This window comes from Passer domesticus, chromosome 1 (genome assembly GCF_036417665.1).
Source record: "Passer domesticus isolate bPasDom1 chromosome 1, bPasDom1.hap1, whole genome shotgun sequence".
NCBI classification, from domain to species: Eukaryota; Metazoa; Chordata; class Aves; order Passeriformes; family Passeridae; genus Passer; species Passer domesticus.
In genome coordinates this window covers 17,437,313-17,463,904 of record NC_087474.1, presented here as the reverse complement: position 1 = coordinate 17,463,904, position 26,592 = coordinate 17,437,313, and the positions used below count along the sequence as shown (strand labels likewise).

Sequence of the window (26,592 nt, the reverse complement as noted above, 5' to 3'; positions counted from 1 at the left end):
TCCTCCGCCCTCCTCCCGCCCGCCCGCCCGCCCGCCCTCCTTCCCTCCCCGGGTCCCCGCCACCAACTATGAAATAACAACAACAATAATACTCGTAATAATAACAATAATAATAAAAGAAGGAACGCGAGAGAGGCCGCGAGGCGGAGCGGGGGGCAGAGGGAGAGACAATGGGCTGGTGGAGAGAGGACCCATCCGGACCGGGGAGCCTGTGCGCTCGCAGCGCCTGAGCCGCCCGGGCGGCCAACTCGGAGGGAGCGGAGAGCGAGGGAGCGAGCGAGAAGGGCCCGGAGGAGCGGAGGAGACCCGGGCGTTCTGTAACTAAAATGAGCGGAGCGCAGCGGCGGCGGCGGCAATAAGCTTATTGCAATTGACAGCGTCTGCAGTTCATTTCAAGATGGCCGCTTGGCTCACATTCATTTTCTGCTGAACGACTTTTAACTTTCATTGTCTTTTTTGGCCGCTCCGATCATCACCAACCGGCTCCGTTTTCCGGGTACGTATGAAGCGAGGTGTCGCCTTACCGAGGGCGGGGGGCGAAGGGGGCTCGGCGGCGGTTTTCGGCCGGTTTGGGGGCTGCAAAGGGGCGCCTAGGTGTCCCCCGAGCTCTCCGTATGGGAAAAGCGCTGACAGGCTGCTCTAGCCACACACACACATACAGACACGCAGCAGCAGCAGCCTGTGCACTCGCTCGCGTTACGCACCCACATTTGCAAATTTTAGTTCCTTTCTTTCTCCAGACGCCCCCTAAAACCTTTCTGTGCACATGGCCCCCGAGGAGAATATTTATATTTCCCGACCCTGCTGCCAGCCCGGCCCGAGCGCCCTTTGTTTAAAGGCAGATTTTGATTAAACAGGGACGTTCGTGAAATCTGGAGCTGCCTGGGTCAAGTGATTTCAGTCCTCCCCGAAAGAAATGTGTCTGGGGGGGGTTAAAATGTCAGATAATGCACCCATTTTATAGAGACGGAGCCAGTGGGGGGTAGCGATCCTCCTGGGGGGGTTGTTAGGCGCCGGGGCACCCAGCAGAAAATGTTATTAACTTAAGTTGGACAAGTACTTCTGTGAAATTGGATGGGTTGTAAGATGGCGGTTCCCAGTTGTTTCCAATGTCTCCTCTTACATTTCTGCTCTAAATGCTGAACTTTAGGGGTTTTTGCCTACTGGGAGAGGCAAGGGGTGGTCAACGGCGAGGAATAACTTTTTTGGGGGGTAAGGGAAGCACTTTTTATGCGTTCTTGGGGAGCTGGGGCGAGCGGTTTGCTGGAGCCTTTGGAGCAAAGGTGATGTGTCTGCGGGACGCGGAGGGGGGGTGGTGTGTGTGAATTTCTTTTCTCTGGTTGGTATTTTTTTTTTTTACCCTGAGCCCGGGAAGGGTAAATTTACATGAAATCCTTTGTCAGAACTTAAAGATGTCACGAGTGGGCTCCTCGTGCTGCTTATGGGCAGCACTTGAAAGTTGCTGGTGTGATGTTTTTATAATTGAATGGCCTTGGCAATATATAAAGCGGGATGTTTCTGTGTGTCTGCTGTAAACATTTGCAAATAATCAGGTGAAAATAAGCAGGAAAAAAATCGCATTTCCATAAAAGTGAGGCAGTAACTTTTCAGCCTCTAAAAACTTTGATTCACTCCTCCACTCTCCAGGAAAGTCGAAGAAAACCTGGGCATGTGTGCCCATTTGCAAGCTTGTCGCTAAAAGAATTTTTTTGCGTAGTCTGTAGTGGTGAGAGCAGCTTCTGTCATGGGACTGTCCCTAAGACCAGGGACGTTCAGTAGAGTCCAGTAAAACTACTTTGAGTGACTCTGTGCAGCCCGTCCTGGGAACTGAGACTTGTGTTGCACTTTGCCAGAGACACGAAGTCTTGACCTACCTGGTCGCTTAGATATTACAAAATTAACATTTTACTGTATTTTTTAAAGTAGATAGATTGTGTCCTACGCCTAGTCCCAGGGAGGCGATTTAAGAGCCTGGGGTCCCTTGGCACTCTGTTGCCAATATTGAGGTCTTCTCTCGCTGTAGCGAGTTGCGCAGAGATACTTGAGGTTCGTGTGCCTCCTCTGAAAGAACTACTGTCCTCTCCTTTAAAACATATGCGGCCATTCTTAAGCGAAAGAGTAATAACAGGCTCGGTAGTACAAGTGGCTCTGGCTGATAATGGGTGAAGATGTAGAATGAAGGCTGCTTTATTCCTGATGAGAGTTTTCCGAGAGGAGATGGGTACAAAGTACACAAACCTACCCGAGCGATGCTTCTGTTTTTTTATGTATGTATTTTCTGTTAGAGACCTGTCGAGCAGGGTTTGATAGCTTATTGCCTTTATGGATTTTTAATAATGTAACTGATTCTTAGCAGGAGAATGCACTTCTGTTTTTCTTCATTTTGACATAACTTGTTTAAGGCCTCTGTATAATCGGTTGGCTGGCAGTGTTTACTTGTAGCAGGTATTATCCACATATATTTTACGTTTAGTTGTTCCATGTGTCAGTGTGTAAATATATATTGTCCTGGCTAAGAGGCTGTTTGTATTTCTGTGGAGTGTTGGCATTCACCGTGAGATCAGCAGAGGCAGAAAAAAACATCTGAAAGGGTTTCCCTCGTACCAAGATATTAAACTCAGGCTGATGTAGTAAAATGTGCTGCGTTCATGTTACATCCCCGCAGGCACAGACACGCGTGTGCCTTTGCGGGTGGCTTTTGGGGAGAAATGAAGTGCCTAGTTCAGCTCGCTGGGGAAAATCACTGATTTTCAAGATAGCTCATAGCACGTTGAAAATGTGCTAACTTTGGGCAATAAATAATCCGCATTTAGGGGTTGCTTCGACAAAACAGGTTTCACGGTTGAATTTAATCCCCCTCCATTTAGGAAGGGGCTTCGCCTGCGTGAAATAAACGCGTTAATGTCTTGAAAGGTTTGTCCCAGTCTGTCAGGGCTGGGAAGGAATTCTCGGTCAGCCGACTTGTGTGACCTCGGTCACTGCTGGGGTTTTTTTTTTTTTTGGTTTAGATATTTATAAATTATAAGGTAGTGACTTGAACAAATAAAACACAGAACCGTGAAAGCTGTCCATGTGTAAGTACCCAAAGGGACTCCAGAGCCGCCGGCTTCAGGGCGCTGGGTTCTTCAGAGAGGCGTGCAGAAACTCCGTCTCTGCCTTTTCTGGGAAAAGCAAAACCTCGGTATCAGTTTAAAAGGAAGAAGCAGAGGGTCAGGGACCCTGGAAGCGACATTTAAACCGCAGTACAATGCAGCGGGGGTCTTGCTTTCCCGCACGGTGCTGGGAACAGCTTTGGGGACCTGGTCTGGCTTGGTGCTTCTGGAACTTTGCTTTTCTTTGTGCTGGCCGGCTATGGTTTGGTGTTGGGGAGTTTTATCTGCTGTTCACTCAAGGGTTCTCCTGCAGCAACAAGAGAAGTTTCCTGGTCGGGGTCGCTCGTTGGCGCTGTGCACACTTCTGACGAATGTTGTACCCCTGTCCTGGTCAGTTTTGCTGACGTTCAAAGCTTTTAGAAACCTCACTGTGTTGCCACTTTTTTTTTTCCCTTTTTTTTTTTTTTCCCTCCCGCTGCCTAACATTGAAGTTTGCGAGTGCCTGCTCGCATGTTGAGCATTCGGTGCTGCGGTGAGAGGTGGCTCGCAAGCTCTGCCTCGGGAGGAGAGGGGACCGAGGGCAGGAGTTGGTGTGCTGGGAGCACTGACCTGGGGAAATTAATAGCTTGGAGTGGAGCAACGTTGTTACATTACATTTTTCAGGATCTGGTTGACAGAAAATAATTTACTCTGCAATTGACGTGGCTGACAGGGATTTTTCCCTGTGTGTGCTTTTCCCTTTATCTGTTATTCCCTCTCATTTTAAACAGTGTGTATGCATCCAGCGTTGGTGCCAGTGCGTGCGATGGGGTTTGATGGGTTTCAGACTATGAAAATGACATTTGTTTTTCACTCTTGTCTCCGCATTGTGTTGACAAGGTGTTGATTTAGCTTTAGGAATGATCTGGTCACATGGTCCTTCGCATGTTGTCACTAATGTACCGTTTAAAGTCGGTTTGGGCTTTTCGCCCCTTCTCTGTGTGCTTTATTGCTGAAAAGGGGGGTTACTTAAGTATCCGGAGACTTGTTTTCTCCCGTCCAAGCACCTTACTCTGGTGATGCAAATCTCTTTACACCTTTTACAAAACTTTGCACCGCGCTTGCCTCGTCCGCGGGATGATTTTCAAACAAGCGTCAAAAGGTGGGAGAAGGAAAGAAAGAGGGAAAAAGAGTTGGGGTGAGAGAAAGGTAGGAAGGAGGAAAGTGAGGAAAACAGGGAAGGAGGGAGCGGGGATGCCGGCGCGGAGGAGCGGGAGCTGGGGCTCGGCACCCCACCGGCGGCGCGGGGGGCTCGGTCCCCGGGAGCGCGGCGCGGTTCTGCTCGCCGGAGGGAGGGAGGGAGCGGAGGGGGAGAGGAGCTATCTCAGACCAGCTCCTCGCACCGAGTCGACGTGGAGAGAGGCCCCTGAGAGGATCCGAAATGGCCGAGGCTCGGGAGGAGCCTCTGGCACTCGCCTCCGCCAGGCTGAGACCCCAAAGCGCGGGGCCGCCCCCGCCGGCCGGGCTGCCCCGCACCGCGCCCGGGCACCTCCGCCTGTGCCACCCGACCCCGCCCGGGCCGCTCCCGCCCTCCCCCTCCCCTCCCTTCGCAGCCGGGCTCCCAGACCCCCGCGGGCTCCTTGGCTCCTCCACCCCCACCGCCAGCCCCCGGGCCCCGCGTCCCACCCCCTGGCCCGGCCCGGCCCGGCCCGGCCCGCCCCCCCGGCCGCCCCCCGCCCGGCTCTCGTGTGTTCCCAGCGGTGGCAGGATGCCAAGTGTAAGTGTAAGTTGCTATAGCAACCCCCTCGGAGAGCGGAGCAGATCCGGATCGGCACCGAGCCGCAGCGGCAGCCGCCCGGACCCCCCCGGCGGGCCGGCCCCGGTGCCCGGCCCCGCTCCGAGGTGCGTGTGTCCCCCCCCCTCCGGCCCTCCCCCCGCCGCCCCTCCCCGCGCTCCGGAAATGCCAGGGCAGCCGCACCGGGAGGCGCTGGTTCCCCTTTGTGCTGCTCGCCGGCAGCCCGGTGCCCGCCGTGTCGCCCCCGGAGCTCCCCGCCGCATCGCCGCCGAGCCGCCCGCGCAGCCCGAGCCGGCCGGTGCCGCCGCGCCGCGGGAATCGCCCGTGCCCGCCGGGAACGGCGCGGTGGGTGCCGCCGACCGCCCGCCCCTCCGCGGGGCTGCGCCCAGGCCGGCCCGGGGCGGTGCGGTGCGGGGACGCCCCGCCGGCCTCGGGACCGGCCCTCGCCCGCCGCCCGGCCCCGCGCCGCCGCCGCCGCCGCCTTCGTCTTCCGCGCTGGGTCTTCCTCTGCGCCGGGGGATGCGATGCGATGCACGGGGGAAGGGGATGCGCCGGACCGCGGCACCTGGGACGCCGCCGCGCTTGTCCCCGCTGACCGGTCCTCTGTGTGTGTGTGTGTGTGTGTCTTTCAGAGCCGCTCCTCGCCACGCCAAAATGCACCGAACAACCAGAATCAAAATAACCGAGCTAAACCCCCATCTCATGTGCGTGCTCTGCGGCGGGTACTTCATTGATGCAACAACCATCATAGAGTGTCTCCACTCCTGTAAGTACGACCGGGCGCTCCGCGTTTTTCCCCCGCCGCTTCCCTCCTTTCCCGGCATCCCGGGAACACACACGGGAAAAAAAAAATCCTCCCAAGCCCAAAGCCCCCGAGGGGCTCGGGACCGATGCCCTCCTCCTCCCCGACTAGAGGGGAAGTAGGTGTTCCAGCCGCGGTGCAGATTTTCTGAGGACGGCCCTACGGTCTTTGTTAAAGTAATAATATATGTGCTATAAGCGTCTCCTTTTCATGGTAATTGCAGCTTATTTGGGTAGTTGTTTAGCTTAAGCAGCGTGTTGCTGACAATGGACGATTTGCTCTAGCTTGCATAGTTTAGAAAATCGCACCTTTATCTATGCATATCTGAGCGGCACCTAGGAGCATCACTAAAAGCCTGTGGTGTTTGACTTACAGTTTGTAAGACCTGTATCGTGCGTTACTTGGAGACCAGCAAGTATTGTCCTATCTGTGATGTCCAAGTTCACAAAACTCGACCGCTTTTGAATATAAGGTAGGAGAAAGTTGGGAAGTTCGCACTGCATCTCTGTTTTTGCTTTATATGGGGAGACCAGCAGTAGTCGGTGTCAATGTTATCTCTTCGTCTGCAATTTAAATCTGAAAGGGCTTGTCAATTTACAAGCTACCTCGTGTGTATGTGGTCTCTTTGGAGTTTCTTCACTGATTGAAACTGAAGATGCCTCTAGATGTTTTTGTTGGCCTGTTTTAGCGTAGACCAGTCATTGATGCCTCTTCCCTCTCGCGCATTCTGCTGTACCACCCGATAGTTCTTGCCTCTACTTTCTGTATCTCCAAGACATGCATCACTCCAACCACAGCTCCTAGTCATGAAAACTCCTGTTGCAACTTTCCAAACTAAGAGGCAAAAGCCTTTAAAAATATCATTTGCCTTTCAGAAACATTTTTGTTGTCAGCACTGCATTTTGCTCTCTGTGCTTTCTAGGAAGGACATGAAGATTTAAGGTCTTCCTTCAGTCTGAGAGACTTCTTTTTCAGTTGTGGTAACGTGGATGAGTTTTGGCTCAGAGTGGTATTTAGAGCAGGGTTAGTTTGATTACAAGGTCCTGTAAGTTAACTTTTTATGACCGGCCTCCCACTTCGTAGAAGATGCCTCGTTGTTGTGAAAGTTTATAAGTGAGGAGCTGCCATTTGGATTAAAATATTGCTTCATCTGCTTAATTTTATGGGGTTGTTCTTTTTTCAGGTCAGATAAAACTCTCCAGGATATTGTATACAAGCTAGTACCAGGCCTTTTCAAAAGTAAGTAGTTAAATCAGGTATTTTATTAAGAGCAGAAAAACAAAACCAGAGCTGCTATCCTTTATCAATACCGTGAGTTACAGAGTAATTACTAAAAGAAAAATATATGCTTTTCCATCTAGATGAAATGAAAAGAAGAAGGGATTTTTATGCTGCTCATCCGTCGGCTGATGGTAAAAGCTTCTCGTTCGCAACTTTAATATGTGTGGTGTTGAGCTAGATGTTTTACTGTTTCCTTTTTAACTTACAAGTGATGTATTACCGTCACAGAATTTTAAGAAGTCAGCATAATAAAAGTTTATTGTTTTAACAGTCAGGTAGCTTTCATTCATTATCTTACTGTGAAGATTTTTTTTTTCTCGTTAGTGAGAATTGCAATTCTTCCTGATTTGAATTTCAAAATGTAAATTATTGTGGAAATTTCTGTGCAGCTGCCAATGGCTCTAATGAAGACAGGGGAGAAGTGGCTGATGAAGACAAAAGAATTATAACAGACGACGAGATAATAAGCTTATCCATTGAATTCTTTGACCAGAATAGGCAAGTTCTGGAATGGCAAAATTTTATGTTTACCTATTTGATAGCACCTGTATTTATTATTTGTTGGTTAATTGTGTAATTTCTTCTCACAGACTTGAGCGAAAAGGAAATAAGGAGAAAGAAAAATCAAAGGAAGAGGTAAATAACTTTCCTTTGCTCCAGGGGAAACATATCACACACACACACAACTTTGGGGCAGGTCTGTAGCTGAGAAAAATACATAGGTATGTGTGTCTAGAGTAAAGGAGGCACACCTCCTATCATGGCACTAGGTACAGAAGAGGCAAAACATTTTCATACAGCTTTATATGCAGGCAACTTTTTAAAATTCAAAATACCCACAGTATTATTTTTAAAGCAGAATCTGATTTTTCATCAAAATTTGGGAAAATATATTTAGCAATTTATTAAAAAATAATATGTATTGCATATGTACCTTGAAAATATATTAAATGTAATACAAATATTTGCATATGTATTTAGTTACAATCTTAAATTACATTTTCTAGAACTGTAATTTGCCACTTATTTCTGATGTGCCCTCCAAGACAGCAGACATTGTTGCATTGCAGTTCATAATTTAGTAAGGTGCACTTCTTTCAACATGAAATGCTAGCATACAACGTTGGTGGGAGTAATTGCGCTTTCTCAGTAGACTGATTTTCTTTACCATGCCACTAGGTGAATGACAAAAGATACTTGCGCTGCCCAGCAGCAATGACAGTGATGCATCTAAGAAAGTTCCTGCGGAGTAAGATGGATATACCTAACACTTTCCAGGTACCCATGGGGAAAGAGTGATTTGTTTGTTTGTTTGGGGTTTTTGGGGGTTGTTTTTGGTAGGACTCCTTTTCTCATTACAGCCGGTCCCAGCAAGTGGAAACAGCCAAGTATTTCTGGTGTGTGCCATACATTATTTGGTTTATTTTTAAAATATATGTCTGTAGAGTTTGGTGATGTAATTTTTTTAGTGCTGTAAATACCAAAGTATCAAGAAATTGCTCCTTGATGTATCTGTGATATCTGTGACAGTGGGGCTACTTTTATCTTAGAGCAGTCATGTGCTGGGGTAAGTGCCTGGATGCTCCTTAATGCAGGGGTTCATATCTTGAACAGATCGATGTGATGTATGAAGAGGAGCCTCTGAAGGACTACTACACCCTAATGGATATTGCCTACATCTACACCTGGAGGCGGGTGAGTGTTTCCAGCGTGCCTCCCGGGAGGGTGCAGGTCATGGCCTGGGCAGGGCACTCACCAGGGTCTCCCTTTTGCTTTGCAGAATGGGCCTCTGCCCTTGAAATACCGCGTCCGACCTACTTGCAAGAGGATGAAGATCAGTCACCAGAGGGAAGGCTTGAATAATAGTGGGGAGCTGGAAAGTGACTCTGGGAGCGACAAGGCAAGCAGCCCAGCAGGAGGCATCCCCTCCACCTCCTCCTGTTTGCCCAGCCCCAGCACGCCAGTCCAGTCTCCTCACCCCCAGTTCCCCCACATCTCCAGCACCATGAATGGCACCAGCAGCAGCCCCAGCAGTAACCACCAGTCCTCCTTTACCAACAGAGCTCGGAAAACATCAATAAATGGCTCCTCAGCCACTTCATCTGGTTGATGTGCCAACCAGGCTACCACCCTCGCCCCTCCTTTATATAGATCTCTCCATGCCATTACAGCTTTATAGATGCTAATCCATGTGACTATCATCCAAATTGCTTTCTTTTGTAGTAACACTGAACTTGGCTATAAAAGGCGGACTAGGTGACATTCAGGATGGACGTTATTGGAAACGCAAGATTGAAATGTAAATTTTTCAGAGGACTGGGAAACAAACGAAAGTTACACCTTCACCTGTTCTGAATGATGTGGAGTTGTTTCTGTCCCCATCATCTGGAGCCAGGAGTCTCCAGAAGTCAATACAAATCCTGGGAAGTAGTTTGTTAATCCAGACTAACTCCTCCATTGCGTTCTCTTCGATTGTTATTGTTCTTATACTGTTTTGTGAACCTGTAGAAAGCAAGTGCTTTTTCATCTTGAAATCCAACAAAATTGAAAGAATATGCATAGAAAAATGCATATATGTAGCCATGTCACTGTGAATAACAATTTTTGCGTATTAGCCATTTTGATTCTTATGTTGCATCTTTTACTTCTCTGTTGCTGCGCAGAACCGATCAAAAGAAACCTTCAGTTTTACAATCTGTATGCCTAAAAGCGGGTATTACCGTTTTATTTACTGACTTGTTTAAATGATTCGCTTTTGTAAGAATCAGATGGCATTATGCTTATTGTACAATGCCATATTGGTATATGACATAACAGGAAACAGTATTGTATGATATATTTATAAATACTATAAAGAAAATATTGTGTTTCATGCACTCATGATATGGTTGTTAAATTTCTAAACAGGTTCGACCCTTGCAGATGCCGCCTGTTTGAGCTTTGCTCATACTGCAAGAAACACGTTGTGTGTGAGAGCTACAGTATTGGGGAAGCACATTCAAGTCTCTGATAACCTGGAGGCAATTGGCAATCTTAAAAGAATTTTACTTGCTTTGTCTTTTTTTTTTTTTTCCTTCCAAGTGGAATATTTTTACCAAATGTTGAAGTGATACAGTGAAAAAATAAATCAAGGGACATGGAAGTTTTAGACCTGTTTGATTACCTTTTTATTATTTGGTGTGGTGGGACTGTGTTTCTAAAAGCACACGGAATCATTATAGAAGCCATAAACTGTTTGATATAAATTTTAAGGAACCAGCAAGTGGCTGGATGAAGGCATTTTATCTAAATTTGTTTTAATATATATGTGTATGGTACAGTACTAACTTCATTAAAATTTAACTGGTACTTTAATATTTCCAATAAATTGTGGAGAATGCCTTCTCTTCAATGGCCTGCAAGTAGGTGCATTTTATTAGAGGCTTCTATGGGTGGGGTTTTTTCAATAGGAGGAACTTTTCCACCATAAAATATGAACAGCCCAGAACACTTTTCAGTTTGTGCTTTGCTTTGGTCGAACTTTGTGTGTGTTCATCACCCATCAGTTATACATTTGTGAGGGTGTTTATTCTATATGGATATTGTTTCATGTTTGTACGGAAAAATTGTAGTTAAACATTTCATTGTCTCCAGTCTGCAAAAGAAGCACAATTCTTATTGCTTTGTCTTGCTTATAGTCATTAAATCATTACTTTTGCATATAAATTGCTGTTACTTGTCCTGCTTGTTTTTATAGACCAGGTGATTGCAAATCCTCCACAAGGTTATTGCTTATTGATGTATATGTCTTGTTAAACAAGAGTTGATATTTTTTCCTGTAGTAAACATGTACAGTTCAATTTCAACAGTAAAAACTTCAGTTTTATATACACGAATAACTTTCATTTATAGCTGATCAAAGAAATAAACAAATAAAAGGGATAATTCATTGAAAAGTAGCAAATTACCTCTGTTCATAATGTGGTGTTAAAGGACAAACATCTTGTTCTCATGGGAAGTATTTCTGGGTGTACCAAAGATTTTAGTAAGCAGTACAGTGTAGCACACTAAAATAACAAAGGGAGGAAAAACCCTAGAAATTGTAGTGATTTGTTTTGGTTGACTGTCCTGAAAACATTTGCTGTTCTTTATTTGACCCCGATTTATTCTTGAAAAAAAGCAAATGGTTCATCCCCACATCCCAGTCAGCCACAGGTTTTACCTTCTCTCTGTTCAAGCTTAGCTCCTGTTAAACTGCACTGTCCGGGAAGGGAAGAACTTGATTTTTGTGATGGCGAGTGCAATGTTCTGCCTGTGCTACCCTGGATTACTTTTAAATCCTCAGTGGAACTAAATACGTTTTAATAGTAAGATACATACCTCTCAGTGCGACCGAATGTCTATCTCGGCACGATTCCCTCAGCTACATGAGTGAATCACACTGCACTGGTTGAATTATTTTGCCCAAAAACCAGCACTGAACCTGCAGCAGAGGCTTGTATGTTAGCACACTGATCCAAATGTACTTAATTTTACTCGAAATAGCAGTTAATCACTACTTCTAGCATCAGTACGGAGCTAACCTCGGTCTTTGTGGAGTGCCCGTGAAGCACTCGGCAGAGAAACAGGAGCTGGATATTTCCCTTCGAGGTTTACTAAGCTCTTACAGTATTTTCGACCTCTCCCAATTTGACATCTCCTGTCTGAACAAGAACAAACGCTCTAGTAGCTCTCTTGCCGAGCTGCAAAAGCCGCCGAGGATGTTTGTGCTGCCATGTGAAACTTTTGTTTTGCTGCTGGCCCTGCGCAGATGGCACTGCGATGCTTATATACTGCTAAGCACAACTGGGAGGACGATCAAAGATAGCATCTTGGTGTTCTACTTGTGAAGCTGCTATGTCAGCTTTCCCGGTTTCACAATATTTTCCTTTGCATATACATAGTGACAGGTTTTCCTTTCACATGCACCTAAATTCTCCCTGAAAGGAAAGAAATCTCCGCTCGGTACGTGTAAGAGGAATATTTTCATTATCCAACGTTGCGTTTCTATAGATGGAGGGATAAAGGCGAAGTCTACTGCGTTTTCCTGAGCTTGTTCAACAAGCAATCTGGTCAAGGATAGAGGCAGGAGTGGTCTGTGCCGGCTGGAAAAGGATGTTTTTCTGCCTTCATCCGACCAATTTTTCCGCCCTGGTTCAGCTGCCTGCAGCTCCAAGCAGCGCTTTTGTGTCCGGCACGAATGGGGATCCAGCCCCGGGGAAAGCAACAGAGAGGAAGCATGAAAAGCTCCTGGAGAAGACGGACAGAAACAGGGAGACGGGATGCAGAAATGTGCCGGGAGAGGAGCACGACGAGCTTGCTGAGCCGAGATGGTTGTCCCCCGGCACTGACCATTTCTCCCAACAACCTGCGCCCATGACTTCCAGAACACCGACGCTGGCGGGCGGGTACCGCCGACAGATTTCCGACACCGGCAGCGTCCCGTAGGGAGGAGAGGGAAGCGGCGGGCGGCACCGCCGCGGCGCCGGTGACCCGGGCAGCACCGGGGGAGCTCCAGGAAACGCCGTGAGAAAGCGATGCTCGCCCATTTTTCAATGATGAGGGGGCACAGAAACCCGACGGCGGAGGCAGCGGCAGCGGCGGGCGCCCTTCCCGACCGGGCGATGCCTTTGGTCCTCCGGCCGCGGCCGCCGGGCCACCGCCGCCTGCTCCGCCGCCGCACCGCTGCCCCGGCAGTCGCTAGGATTTTCAAAGCGCGCCCAAAGCAAGGCTTCCCATGGCCGGTGCCGGGGCGAACTCTCCTTCCTTCCGCCTCCGCCAACACTGCGCCTCTTTTTCCTTCGCCGCGGCCCCGAACCGCGGGCTCCTCAGCCGCGGCGGCACACCGCTCCTGCCTTCCAAACATCACTTTTGGACTGTTCATCTCTCACCACGCAGGAACTCCTGCAGTTCCGATCTTTGCCACCAAACTGGCTGACGAGGATCGGGTTGTCTCGTCGTGCCGGGCTCCGATTTCTGGCCCCGGAGCGGCGGCGGCCCCCGGCGCAGGCACCGCCGCGGGAGGAGGGCGGCGGCGGCCCCGCCGAGCACCTCGCGCCCTCCCGATTTTAAAACGGTGAAATTCTGAGACAATGTTTACTCAGATAAGTGTTTCCTGTTTCCGCTGTTAATTTTTAACGTTCTTGCTCCTACTCTGGGTACTTGAAACGGATTTCCTTTATTTTACTATAAACAGTTTATTTTTCATCTTTTGTGCCCGTCTCTTACCCGGAGGACGCCTGGAGAAGAACCTGCCCTCACCTCTCAAGGGCTGCGGATCTCTGCTTTCCGCAGCTCAATGTCGTTGCCCCGTTCCGGGAGCTCCGACCCACGGTTGATTTGTGTTTTATTAACTCGAGGATGGCAAGATTCTGGCAGCGAGGATTTTTTTCCAACTCTGGCTCCTTCACTCGCTTTCCCCGCGACCAACAGAGAAGTCCCGCCAAGAGAACAGAAACACTTGCAAAGCCCGGTGTGGACCACGCAATTCTCGGTGTCGCCGTCTTTGGGGATGGGATATTTGTATTTATTTAACAGTGATGATGTGGGTTAAAGAGAGAAAAAAAAAATCAATGTCAGTAACGGGTAGAGCACGAAGGACACGTAACACCCAGGCAAAGGAGGTTTTCCTGCCGGGGCTGGGCAGGGAGAGGGACTTCCATCCCCGCTCGCTGCCGCGAAGCCGCGGCCGCGACGGGCAAGGCAGCGGCAGCCACGGAAAGGCCGCGAGCGGCGGTGCCGGGGGCGGGCGCTGCCCCAGGGGTGCGCGGAGCCCGCGGGCCTCCCCGCCGCTGCCCGCCCCGCGAGCCCAGCCGGGAGCCGCGGTTCTGCTGCGCTTCTTTCCGCGTCGTCTCCGCCGGCGGGAACGCGGCTCCTCGGGCCGGCGCGTTAACGTGGCGCTCGGCGCCGCCGGTGCGGCGGGCGCGGCCGGGCCCCGCCGGCCGCCCCTCCACGGGCGGGCCGCCCCGCTCCGCGCCCCCCGCGCCCGGCAGAGGCCATCTTGCGCCTGCGCACCTCTCGCGCCCGCGGAACTTCCCCCGCGCCGCCAGATTCGAACGGGGCTGCGCGGAGCGGGACCCGCGGCGGGGCCCGCCGGCCGCCCCGCGCCGCCGCAGCGGCCTCCGCCCGCGGCCGCGGCGGGTGCGCCTTCGGCAGCTCTGGGGCCGTGCCGGGTCCGGCCGGGGTGCGGCGGGCACGCCCGGCAGCAGCACCCCCGGCCGCAGCCGCCCTCCGCTGAGGTGTAGCGGTGCCCCGCAGGCTCCACACCGTCCTGCGTCCGTGCCTCCCCCGCCTCCTGGCCTTTAGGGTGCTCCGGGCAGCCCGCGCCTTTGGGGATGTGCGCAGCGGGACCGGAGCATTCCGGGTTTTCCAGCTGCGGAGCGCCGCTGTCCTGCATCCCCGTCCGCCCTGCCGCAAGCACACGGCCTCCCGCTGAGGCTGGCCGGCACCAGCCCTTCCCGGGGCACCGTGGGGCCTCGGGGCGAGCCCACCTCCCCGAGGGATGGGAGGGGGTCGCGGTAGCCATTTGGCGTATCTATTTTCATGGCCCGCAGCTGAATATCGCACCTCGGCTAGAGAGACAAAGGGCTGTGTGTTCCTATCGCCGGGGACAGGCAGATGCCTTCCCCGTTCCGATGCTCTCGGCGGTGTGGAAGGAGGTACATTTTCCGGGAGCGGCCGAGATAGAACTCCGCAGTGGCAGGGAGGCACTTTCCAGCGGCAGAGGCAGCCGCAGCCCTTCCCCCTTAGCGCCCGCCGGGCTCCGCGTCCCCGCTGCCTCTCGGCCGCCGCATCCCCGGTGGAGGAGGCCGAGGCCGGGAGCAGCCGCCTCACATCCTGGGGCCTCCGCTGAGCGCAGAGATTCCAGGCACTGCTGCCAGCGGTGACATTTCTTACTCCTCCTTCTCCATGTGCTGGGAATGCTCGGGAGTTGCCTTCTCAACGAGGCATTTTCTAATCTGTGAGACAACATCGTGCAGCTGATGGAGGCCTCCAAGGTGGACTGAGTACAAAAAAAGAGCCCAACCCAAAACCAAACCAAACCAAAACGTTCCTCCAAAACTCAAACACAAAAATAATTACCCAAAAAAAAACCCCAAAAAAATCCTAACAAAATCCCCACACTCCACCAAAGAACCCTCAAAAAACTCCACATACACAAACCCAAAGGTTTGAAGGGGAAATGAGGAAAAAAACCCTCCAACAAAACAAACAAAACAAAAACCAGAAGAAAGCCCAAACAACTGAAATCAAGATACCCAAAAGGCTAACAGGGTGCTGAAAGGAAGGCATGGCCAAGGTGCAGGAATGCTGAGTGAGTGATGCCCCTGCCAGGCTGCTCTCACTGCGCGGGCTGCGGAGCTTGCGCGCACACTGCGCGGCTTCTCCACACCGGCAGCGCAAGAGCCCAGCGGCTCCGCCCGGCCGACGGGAGCTTCGATGCCGCCGGTGGGGACGTGTCCCTTCCGAAGGGATGGCACTTCGGTTTCCAGGCTGGGTAGGCTGGCCGCGAAGGGCTGCGACTGGAGCCCCGCGGGACACCGCGCTGCTGCTCCCGGGGCGGGGGCTGCGCTGCCGGGCGGGCGGGGAGAGCCCCCGGGCACGGAGGAGCTGGCAGCGGGGCGGACCGGCGGAGGCGAGACAGGGGCTCAGCGCCGGGAAGGATGCCTACAAGCCATGAGCTGCCATTTTGTCTCTTTTAAGAGGGTTGGCTTTCCCCTCTCCCGGAGCTCGGTGCGTGGCGCTGGCAGCATCTCCCCTCGCCCTGCCCCTCCTCGGCCGTCCCGCAGGGAGGCAGCTCGGGCTGGCACGGGAGGTGCCCTCGGGAAAGCGCCCATCAACCCCAGCCTCCCCAGCCCCGGCGCTCTCCCTGCCACCTCCGCCCTAGGTGCTCGGGGTTTGCAGGCTGTTCAGCTGATTTGTTGCTAATAGCAACCACACGACAGCGATTTGCAGCCTTTGCTGCTGCCAGCGCCTCTCGTTACACCTTCTTCTGCAAACCGGGATACGCTCGTCTGGCTGCTGCCTGTCCCCACCCCTCTAAGCGCAGCAGCCAGGGACAATAACGGTGCGGGAGGACGGGACGGCCTCGGGGCGCGCTGCGGGCTCCGCTGGGCACCGCGCACATCTGGTCCTTGCGCATCACGAGCTAAATGCTGGCTTTCAGCCGCGGCCGCGCAGGCTCCGCGCATTTCGCATTGTGTGGTAGCTTTGTTGAGAGCTGCAGCCCGACCGGCGCGGGGGGGAGAAGCGCTGCTGGGTTTACATATGTAGATGCGGGTAGCGTTCAGCGCCAAGCCAACACACACCCTCCCCCGGAGCATCAGACACAAAGGAAGACCTCGCTCCTTTCAAGTCCCCAGAATAAATTAAGCTCCGGCTTTCAGTTTTGGAACGTCCCAAAAATATTTTTTTTTTAATGGCACTGCACAGGCGCTGAAGGTTCCGCAGGAAACCAGAGGTGTAACCATACGCGCGTGGTGAGAAGGGTTCAGCCCTACCAGCTAATGTTTCCTGGTCCCATCCTGCAAGTCAACTTGACATGTTTTACCATTTTCCGGTTTATTTATCTCTTTAAATTTTTATTCAGCCTTTCCGATTGTAATGGTGATGCACCAGTCTCCATTAGCCAAATCGGTACCGTTTACACGATCACAGTTGTTATAAATATCTGTTCAAATGCCAGCATCGTCCTCTTGGGTAAAAAAAAAGAGAAGTCCTCTTTCTAGCGCGTCCGAAGTGCCTCGACGTTTCTGTCTTCGCCTCACAGAAATAATTTACTCTATAGGAAGGTCTTACAAACTAAACTCGCCACCGAAATTCCGGAGAGGGGACCCCAGAATGCCGTGAGTCCCTGCAGCCCCGAGCCAAAGCTCAGGGAGAAAAAAGAGAGAAGTCTCCATTCCTACCGTCTCTCTGACAGAGTTTTTGCTAAAATCAGGTAATGGCACAGCCCAACTTAAATTTGAAAAATAAACTATTCAAGGATCCAAATTAATTTTAGTAAAGGCTATACGTGCAGTTGGAGAGTCTTCACTCAGTGTACTCTTCGAGAGAGCACTTCAATTGCCTACATCCCATTCACTCCCACTAACATTTCCAGGTCCAAACTCCTGGCTTTTAAAAACCCAGCACGTCCAGCCCCGATCCGTGGGAGAGTCTGAGCGCTGCTCTTTCCCACCAAATGAGCTGAGTCGTGCAAATAGGGGATTAAAAGCCCTAATTTCTGTAACCCTATGAATATCTCCTCAACACCTTGAACACCTTGCCGGGCGTGTGGCAGGAGGAGCAGACCCTCCAGAGGCAGACGGGCGCCGCCGCAGCCCCGGTGACCCGCAGCCCCGGCGGGCTGTCCCGGGGGCTCCCGACCCGCCGGGGAAGCCGCCGCAGCCAGGCACGGGAAGATCTCACCTCTGAATGGGCGTCGTGCAGTTTTAAGCGGAACATCCGCGGCTTGGCCAGCCGGGGCACAGCGGGGCATGAGCCGTCGAGGGGCACAGAGCCCGATGCTGCCTCGGCCACCCGGTGCCCTTCCAGCCGGGCGTCCTGCACCGGCAGCTCCCGCAGCTCAGTCACCTGTTGCCTCGCACCCGCGGGGAAGAGACGGAGCAGGGAAAACCCACGCCCTCGGCACGCCTCGCCCCCAAAAAATCCCAGGAGCAACTTCGCCCTTCCCCGTCTTGGGGAAAATGCTGCTTCCCCGCCACGCTCCGGGCGTATTTCCGAGTGAATCAAAGTCTGAGATTAAAGAACACCCAGCAGAAAGCGAAGGCACATTATTCATTCAGATAACTGTTGCCCATTCCCCTGGTCTCCGGTTTATTTTTTAAGCTGACGTGTGCGGTAACGCAATCATTACTAACACCACCCGCTTAAGGATACAGGTTTCCCACTAATGAGCACCCCAGCAGCAGGCAATGAAGTCTCACAACTACGTCATTTCCATAAATGATTTTCCGTCTTCAGTACTTTTGCGAGAAGCGGTGACATTTCCGTAGACCGCATTTGCATGGTGTTTATTCCTCACCATTATTATTAACCATGCGAACAGACTTAGTATCAAGCAACGAAGTGTAACAGCAAGTCTTGGTGGCACTCAGGGTGCGTTTTGTTGTTCCTTATCCAAACATTAGACTTAATTAGACAGATAAATCAATTTATCTGTAATCGACACATCTGCTTTTTTTTTTTTTTTTTACCTCTGGAAGTAATTAATCACCATTTGTTTATTTTTTATTTAACTTAGGAACAGAAATAAGTATAAAGAAATGTGTTTAACAGCTGTTCCCTTCTCAAGTACACATGGTGATAATTTCCCAAAATATTTTCTGTGGCAAACAACCTTCTCACCAATCTGATTTTATTTGTCTCCTTTATTTGTAAAGAATAGCACACCACCTGTTTAATTTGTTTGCTTAAAGAGACTTTTTTCCCCCCGCACTAAATACTCTTGGAAACACGTAGCTCATTTTAGACCATGATATTGTGTATGTTAGCCCTTCTCTTTTCAGCTGAGCAAACACAGACAGGAGTTTAAAAAAATTCAGACGTCTCTGTTACACTTTTCTAAACTTTAAAAAGGCAGCTGAAGTACCTTCAGCGTTCCAACTTTTAGGTATGAGACAAACTTTATATTACCTAGCATATAATATATTTATATAGTGTCAGTCGTCTGATTTTTGTACATTTGCAGCTTTTCAGGACAAATTGCCCGCCTATGAAATCTTGAAGCCACTGTGCAATAATGCGTGGCTACAGAAAGAGACATTCTTTATTGACTATTAACTCTGATTTTCTGTTGTGGATCACAATTTCACTTGGAGCAGCCTGATCGATAGCAGAGCTAACTATTACCTTCGTTCACAAGTGTCCTGCGTCTTGGGAATCGCCCTCAAAAGATGCTGGGGGAGATGTAGAGTCTATTTCTCTTCAAACTCTTATAATACTGATTTTATTTTGCAGTGCCACTGTTTGCACCAGTTGCAATACAGACCTCCAAGGTTGTGTCTACTCGTAGATGCAACCATGTCCTTGCCAACCAGTAATTAAGAGATTTATTCGTAATTAGTCCTTATGGCCCCACCAAGATGGGAAAAAGTGGAAGGCAGTGCGCAGCTTATCTACCAGAATGACACGCTGGTGGAAAAAAAAAAAAAAAAATACCCCCCACCCCATTATAGCGCACAGGAATAACTTGGGTCTGTGCCCGGCAGAGCCGGAGGGCTGCGGCCGGACCCTTCCCACGCCGCTGCCCCAGCACCGCGGGAGCGGATGCTGCTCCCGGCCACCTGCGGCGCGCGGGGCGGGGAGCGGCCGCTGCGCGGGTGCTCCGCGGATGGGCGCGCCCGGGCGCATCCTTCACTGCGCCGTGACCGTCCGGGGAAGCCTTGCCTCCGGCGGGGCGCGGCGCTGCTTCTGCCGCGCTCCCGCTGTAGCCCACGGGCTCGGCCCTGCTGCCCACACCGCCCCGGCGCCGCCGCGCTCCGCGGCCTTGCGCGGGACAAGTTCATTCCCCACGAGGCGCAAAAACCCCTTGCGTGGGTCGTCGCGGCGGCGCAAGGTAAGAGCGGAGATCCCCGAGGAGGAATCGCGTCGGTGGTGAGATAGGAAAGAAAAAACTACAATCAAAGGACACCACTTCATGAAATAAAGGCGCGGCGGGGGACAAGCGTTTTTGAGCTGTCCTTATTTTTCTTATTTAGTTTTTATTTTCCCTCCGCACTCAGGGAGCGGAGGGGAGCGGGAGCCATGCAGGTGGACCCTCTCTCTGCGGGGAGATGCGCTGGATTTCGGCAGAACGGCGAGTCTCTCCCCGTCTGCCCGCCGAGCCCTTGGCAAGTTGCGCAGCAGCGGAGCGGGACGGGGACGCGCCCCGGCCCACCGCCACGCACCGCCGCCAAATGTCAGCGGGGGCGGACAGGCTCTGGTCCGGCCGTCCGACATCTGCCCGCGATGCGCCGGGGCTGTGGCCCGGACACGTCCCTGCCCGAGCCCGGCACGTCCCGCGGGCGCTGCGCCCTCCCCGCCGTCCCCATCCCGTCCTTCCCCGGCGCCCCCGGGAGCAGCAGCTGCCTGCGGCTGGAGGTGAGCGCGCACAGCGCTGTGCGCCGTTCCGTGTCGCGCCGTTCCGTGACACGCCGTGTCCCGCAGGTGCCGTGCTGTGTCTGTGCTACAGACGGGCACAGCGGCGCTGCCCTCCCCGCGGAGCTGCCGGTCCGCACGCCCCCGCGAGCCGCGGTAGGTGCCGGTACCCGCACCTGCAGGGAGCGAGTGACACACGTGTGCCGGCTCGGCTCGGCTCGGCTCGGCTCGGCTCGGCTCGGCTCGGCCCGGCCCGGCCCGGCCCGTCCCCGCGGCACGGCCCGAGCGCAGCGCGCGGAGCCCCGCGGGGCGGAGCGGGACCGGGCGCGGCGGGCGGGCGCGCCACGTCACTACCCAGGCCCCGCCCCCGGCGGCTCCGCTTCCGCCCGGTTGCCGGGGAGACGCGTCCATAGCGCGGAAATCCCCGCGGGCGCGGAGCCCGCCCGGCGCCATGAGCCAGCGGCAGGTCCTGCAAGGTAGGCCGGGCCGGGCCGGGGGAGCGGGAGCGGGGCTGGCTCTCGCCCGCCCGCCCTCCCGCTGACCCGGCGCCCCGGCGCTGCCGCCCGCAGTGTTCGAGCAGTACCAGCGCGCCCGGTCGCAGTTCGCGCAGGCGGTGGCCGACCTCGCCGCCCGCCCGCAGAGCATCGACACTCTCCGCAGCGCAGGTACGCGGGGCCGGGCCGGGCGCGGGTTTTACGTCCCGGGGCGGGGGCAGCGCGGGGCCGCCGCGGCCTTCCCCGGTTTTTGTTTTACCTCCCTCCTCCCCCGCTGGCCGCTCAGTTTCCGGAGATTTTTTTTCCCGGTAGGATTTGGCCCCCACCCTGCTTGCCGAGTCCCCGCGTTGCGGAGGGAAGGTAAATTGCGCTGGGCGGCTGCCCCGGTGCCTGGCTGAGACCTCCGGGTCATCCCAAGGAAAATTTCTCAGTATAATCCTTTTTCAAATTTACTTCTTCCCGGTTCTGATGTAGCTTTATGTAAAGTGCAGAGACTGGAATTCCCGATGAAGCCAGCACTAATTTGCCGAGGAAATTCTACTTTAAGAAGAAACAAATTTTTATACCGGCTTTACAAGTTGTTCCTAAATTCTTCGATGCTTTCTGCCGGCAGATTGGCTCAGTTTAGGAGGGATTTGATTCTGTTATATTGCTGTCATGGGATGTCGTGAACCAAATTGAACATTTTTAGAAAGAGGAGCTGCGGGAGCACTTCTACCAGCTGTTGTGCTGCTGGCATCTGGCAGACCCACTGTGCTCGGCCAAAGTTCCTGAGCTTAAAAGAGGAAAAAGAAGTGCCTGGTAATTGATTACCTGAATGACAATTTGAAAATGTGCTATACATCAGTGGTGGGTTTGCCATGTGGTATTCATGAATTGATTATGTTTTGATGTGTCTAGAATTTGTTCTTAATATTTGCTTCCCAGATCTAATAAAGTTTTCAGTCTTTTCTCAAATACAATGACATCTAACAAGCAAACGAAAAAGAAAACCCATGGTGTAAATATTTACAACTTTCTGTTATTGTGTTTACAACCATTTATTAGAATTGTTTTATTAAAAATATATCACTTAAATTCTTTCTAAGGAAACATTTCCTTTCATTATGGGAGTGGCATGTTGATACCAGGCCTTTTGTATTACCTTGCTGTGGCTCTTGAATCTTTGTTTTGTTTCCCATCTTTTGGTGAGTTAATGACCCTGCTGTAGCTTATACAAATGATCTCTGTTTGCCAAGGGGACATCGTGGCCATAGGAATAATTTATGCCTTATTTGTAGGAAGAGGTCCCTCTGTGTCCTTTTACAGTCCTGGTTCTAGCAGTTCCCAGAGAGATCCTGTATAGGCAGGCTTCTTGCAGCTCAGCATTGTAAAATGCAGAAAGTTTCTATTTTAAGAAAGCAATCAAAGTGCCAAGCTAACTTTAATTGCATTGTATTTCTTATTAAAATAACTATTTTAATGTAATCTGATTGGTGACTTTACCTCAGAACTGAGTTGTTGCTTGTGCAGAACAAATAATTGGCTCAGAGGCCTGAAACTTTCTTCTGCACACAGCTGGTGTTGGTCTGAAGGTTAAATCTGCAAGGATCAGGCTCTGGGTAGTAATGTGGAAATGTGCATTTGTGTGGGTTATCCTTCTTGGCTGGTTCTGGTCATGAGCTGCTTTTCCACAAGCTTTAGTTTTTCAGATGCTGGACAAGAGAGGAATGTCTGCAAATACAGCTGTTACAATTTATTTGGATGGCCCACAAATATTTTACCATCTTTCCCACCTGTGTCTTCAAAAATACTTTGTAGTTATATAATTGCAGTGAGAGCTGTTCATTTTGGCCTTTTCTGGATGTGCTAGATATAAGTTTTAAACCTCCTTGTAAATTGGACGTGATTAAATGTTTTTCTTTAAAACCTCCCACCAAATAAAATTGGTCCTTTTATTAAAACAAATATTTTGGGACATTGCTGTATAGCAGATAACTGGTGTGCTTTTTATGGTCTTTATCCAGTGAGTGCTGGAGCAATGATTTAAATAAGATGCCTGTCTAAACTTATATCTGTGTATAAATCTGAATTTAAGGGGCTTTGGGGCTTGTTTCTTATTCTGGTGAATAAGAATTCTAGCCATTCCTTATGGAGATTGCTGTTTTAAGAAGATGAAAAAAGTCTTTGCCCGCTGTTATTTTACATTAGCTATAGGAGTCAGGGGCACCTTGCAGGGTTCTTTTGTTGGATCTCAAAGGTTGTCAGGGTTTAGTATCTTTCTGGCAAAAGCAGAAGACAAGATTACAGCGACTTGAATTTGAACAAAATTAAATCCTTAAATTGTACTGTCATGTACTCTTGTATTACTAGTCTCAGTTTATATTCCTGGAATAAGAATGAAAGATGAGTGCTCAAGGAATAAAGCATCTGATCCCATTTTAGAAGTAATTTTTATAAATACTTAACATGTTATAAGGAAAATAAATACTTGCTTGAGACCTTATTCTTTATGGAGGTGTCTCTGGACACCATGCTAACATCATGAAAGATAGAAGTGTTGAAAAAGTAATTCTTTACTACCCTCTAAGCCCTGCTTCTGTGGTATTGAGCTAGGGACAAGCCGTGGTATTGTTGCCCATTTGGAGCCTGCAGGCTGGAGGGGAGCAAGCAGCCAGGATCAGAGGCAGCAGCTCCTCATGCTGGCTTGACTGTTGAGAAACCTCAGGGTACCAATTCTGTGCAGACTCCTGTGTATGACCTGTAAGGAAACTGGTGGGAAGCTGAAAAGAAGGTCAGACAGGGCCAACAGGAGAAGCCCACCTTTCCTTAGGGCAGCTGTCTTCTGAAGTTCTGTATCTCATCAAGTTCTGGAGCTGCTTTTCCCACTGGGCAGAAATCTCAGTGTTGTAACCAGGGAACTGGAACCTGGCCCTGGGCTTCAACACGTTTATGTGGCACTGGCTCTTTCCTGGTCAAGAATGTCCTGGGGGTTGGTGCCTGGGAGCTTAACAGCTTTCTGGTGGCAAGAAAGTGCAAGGAATGATCAGAGAGATTCTTCTGTTGGAACTCATTCCTGTGTGTTTTCCAATTCTCTGTTTTGCTTTGATAAAGTTGTTCCTTATGATTAAATACTACCATGAATAAATATAGGATTTGTCATTTGAATGTTTAGTTAGTTGATACTTGGGGAGAAAAGGCTGCTCCAAAACTCCTAAACCTTTTCCATTTAGTAAATATACATGTTGTGAAACAATGACAGACATTTCATCAAATCTTGTTTTTTGAGGGCTGCTCACTAATGGGAGAAGCTACTTTGATAGTAACAAGTTTAAATATATTCATGAAATATAAATCTGTTCATTTGGTAGCTACTGCTCATGGAATTTGGTACTGGATTGCATTATTCAGCTCCACACCCCATCCTTCCAAAATTTAAAATCCAATAAACAGGCTATTTTCAGTTATAATGGCAGATGAACTTGAGCTCTGGTTCTTGCACTGAGATTTAGGCAGCTGCCTGTATTTTAGAAGAGCTAGGTGAAAATCTGAAGTGCTTCTAGTATGTGTGTAACAGTGGTAGTCACTGGGGGTCTAATTCTTAGGTTTTTTTTCCTTGTGAAGTGCAGCACTCTGTAAGTAAACAACTTCTTTGAAATTGCATTTTGTTTTGATTTTTTGAAGGCATTTACAATTCAGGATTAATACATGTATCAGAATAATTACTTCTGTGTATTTGTTTTTGATTGATTATTTGATTATTTTTTCTTTGTCTTGCGTTAGAACACATGGTGATGGCAATGTTGCTTTTAATATATTAAAAGTTATTTAAGGCTGCCATTGTGATCAAGAAACAGTTTAGTCTTGCTATTTTGACTCTAAAGATATTACAAGACCAGCTCTTTAACCCCTTTATTGGGGCTAGTCACATTCTTAAGTGTAATGACTGCAGAAGTCATAGGGAAAGCTGAGTATGGAACAGGGAAAAACAGATGTGTGGTGCTGGGGCCCTGCACACCTGGCTTCCCTTCACATTGCTGCTGGGGTATTTCTATCATCTCAGGCACATAAACTCATTGTTGGCTTGCTGGACAGTCTGCAGGGTTCCAGGAAAGTTCTAAAATGTCACTGTAAATGAAGATCCTCTCCCAGTGAATCTCTTCCAAGCGTCCTCCCACTCCATCAGCCCACAGCCCTGAGCCCAGGTGTCCCTTCCATTATCAAGCTGCTTCTCAGCCTTACACTCCAGTCCTCAGCCCTCTCCTCCATTTTCACCTCCGGGCTTTTTCTCCTGTACCTGTTCCACACCACCCATGTTGGCAAGAGGCTAAAGCCTGGAAACAGAACTCAGAGTCAGACTAGGGCTCCACCAGCAGCCCTTGTGGCATGGCAGCTTTCCCCTATTTCATGGTCTGTTTTTCTGTAGGTTAAGGGTGATGTCATCAGTGTTAGTTCTTTCCTGGCTGCAGACCTATTCCACTGGTGACAGGTTTTAAAAGCTGTATTTCTGAATCTCTGGATTGGTTTTAGGAGCCTTTATTATTAAGAAAATGCTGTTTAAATTGATTTCCCTCCTCCAACTACATGGAATGTTTTTGCCTATGCTTTTCTCAATCTTTTTCTGATGTGTGTTTTAAATATACTGTTTTTCAATGTCACTGTTGGACGCTTGGCCCTGAGTAATCAGAACGAGACCCTAGGATGGGGTTTTAGGATATAGTTCCATATTTTATATAATATTAAGGATATGATTTGCAAGTTTTGTATGATAGCACTGTGCTTAATAGAAAGCTTGGGAGCATTTGGATCTTGCAGGTGTATATGCATGGACAGACTCCAGTGCCCCCAAGTAGCCAGTTTCAACACTGGAGTTTATGTACTCTCTTTTGTAAGGGGTGCCCACAACTTCGTGGTTTTGTTTGTTTGTTGTTTGTTTGGTTTGGTTTTTTTTTGTTTTCTAAAAAAATTTTGATTTACTGAGCTTTAGCAGCAGAAGTGGGAGAGGATTAATGCGATGTGGCATAAAAGACAAAAGGTTGTCTTTGCAGTTGTAGTAGATCAGGTGTGGAGAGTGGCTTTCCCAAAGGCTTTATGACATGGTGGTGCCTGATGAAGGGAAGAAGGAGGCTGTTTTAAGGAAAGTACAAGAGAGGTGACATAGAAGGAGAAAAAAAATGTATCTGAAGCTGGAGGATTGACTTTTTTTGTAACTCAGTCAAGTGAAAGCTCAACTGTTCCTCCTCTTCTCAGTCTCCTGGCCTGTCTGGAGATTTGCAAGTGAAATGTCAAAACCAGAATTTTTTAGAAACTTTATTCTCATCTTAACAAGTGGACATTAAAAATAAGCAGCTCCTTGTGACCACCTTGGTTTTGGTGTGTCTGTACACAATTGCATGGTGGCCACTAAAAGCCCTATAAGTGGTATTTTCAGAAATTTGTCCTCTTGTAACAGGATTAGTTCTGCTTCATTAATGCAGAAACGGGGTCTGGCATCTAAGGAGGAGAAACTTGCTGTTCCTCGATCCTTCAGGAATCTTCAGTGATACTGTCAAGCTGAAATCTGCATTATGTCCCACACCATCTGGCAATTGCTGTACGAATTACTCGATCAGCCAGAGTCTCTGTTTCCAAACTGTATTTATGTTCCCTGGGGTCTCTGGAGGATGGTGGTTGTGCTGTGCATGGAGCTGTGGCAGTGAGGAGACCTTTCTGGTGACAGGTCACACTTGAGGAGTCCGTACTTGAGACCTGCATACTCTGCTGTCTCTGGAAGAGGCTGTGTCAAGACGAGCGAGTGTGAAAATTCTCTCTCGCTGCTCTTCTGGGAAATTTGTTTTAAGCAGGGGATTTAAAACTCACTGCTATGCAGTTCCTAGAAAAAGTTTGTTGAAGGTATGGTGTTGGGGTGCGGCAGAAATAAATTTCCATTTTATTTCCTTGTTAAGTCAGCTGAATTTGACATAAAGAGCTCTGAAACATCAAGCTGATATGATGAATGTTTGAGTGCTACTGTTAACTCTGTGGATGTTCTAAATGTAACAGGTAGCACACAAAAATGAGAAGATGTTATCT

General features: G+C 50.1%; 2 protein-coding genes across 4 annotated transcripts in view; both read left to right on the top strand.

The window, feature by feature from the left end:
- Nucleotides 1-354: 354 nt before the first annotated feature.
- Nucleotides 355-9,547, top strand: BMI1 (BMI1 proto-oncogene, polycomb ring finger). Of its 2 annotated transcripts, none has more exons than XM_064408323.1 (10): nt 355-496; nt 5,499-5,632; nt 6,044-6,140; nt 6,852-6,907; nt 7,030-7,080; nt 7,339-7,447; nt 7,540-7,585; nt 8,129-8,227; nt 8,564-8,644; nt 8,730-9,547. In XM_064408323.1, exons 2-10 carry the CDS (start codon nt 5,521-5,523, stop codon nt 9,057-9,059), a joined length of 981 nt encoding a protein of 326 aa, XP_064264393.1. In that variant the 5' UTR covers nt 355-496; nt 5,499-5,520; the 3' UTR covers nt 9,060-9,547. The 2 variants fall into 2 exon arrangements, with proteins under 2 accessions (XP_064264393.1, XP_064264384.1); XM_064408314.1 differs by lacking the exon at nt 355-496 and adding an exon at nt 4,835-4,973.
- Nucleotides 9,548-20,421: 10,874 nt separating this feature from the next.
- The window catches only part of SPAG6 (sperm associated antigen 6), a 34,157-nt gene continuing 27,986 nt past the window's right edge, over nt 20,422-26,592 (top strand). The window contains exons 1-3 of one of the 2 annotated variants that reach the window (XM_064408291.1): nt 20,422-20,523; nt 20,617-20,712; nt 20,854-20,901. In XM_064408291.1, the coding sequence (XP_064264361.1) occupies nt 20,499-20,523; nt 20,617-20,712; nt 20,854-20,901 (169 nt within the window). In that variant the 5' untranslated portion in view covers nt 20,422-20,498. The remainder of the gene's footprint in view (nt 20,524-20,616; nt 20,713-20,853; nt 20,902-26,592) is intronic. The other variant, XM_064408301.1, reaches the window with a different exon arrangement.

Bases quoted from the DNA above. Each gene is read 5' to 3' on its own strand.
- BMI1 (XM_064408314.1), top strand. From the start codon at position 4,840: ATGCCAAGTGTAAGTGTAAGTTGCTATAGCAACCCCCTCGGAGAGCGG. The intron at 7,586-8,128 runs GTAAATAACTTT...CCATGCCACTAG, and splicing joins AAGAAAAATCAAAGGAAGAG to GTGAATGACAAAAGATACTT. The intron at 8,645-8,729 runs GTGAGTGTTTCC...TTTGCTTTGCAG, and splicing joins ACATCTACACCTGGAGGCGG to AATGGGCCTCTGCCCTTGAA.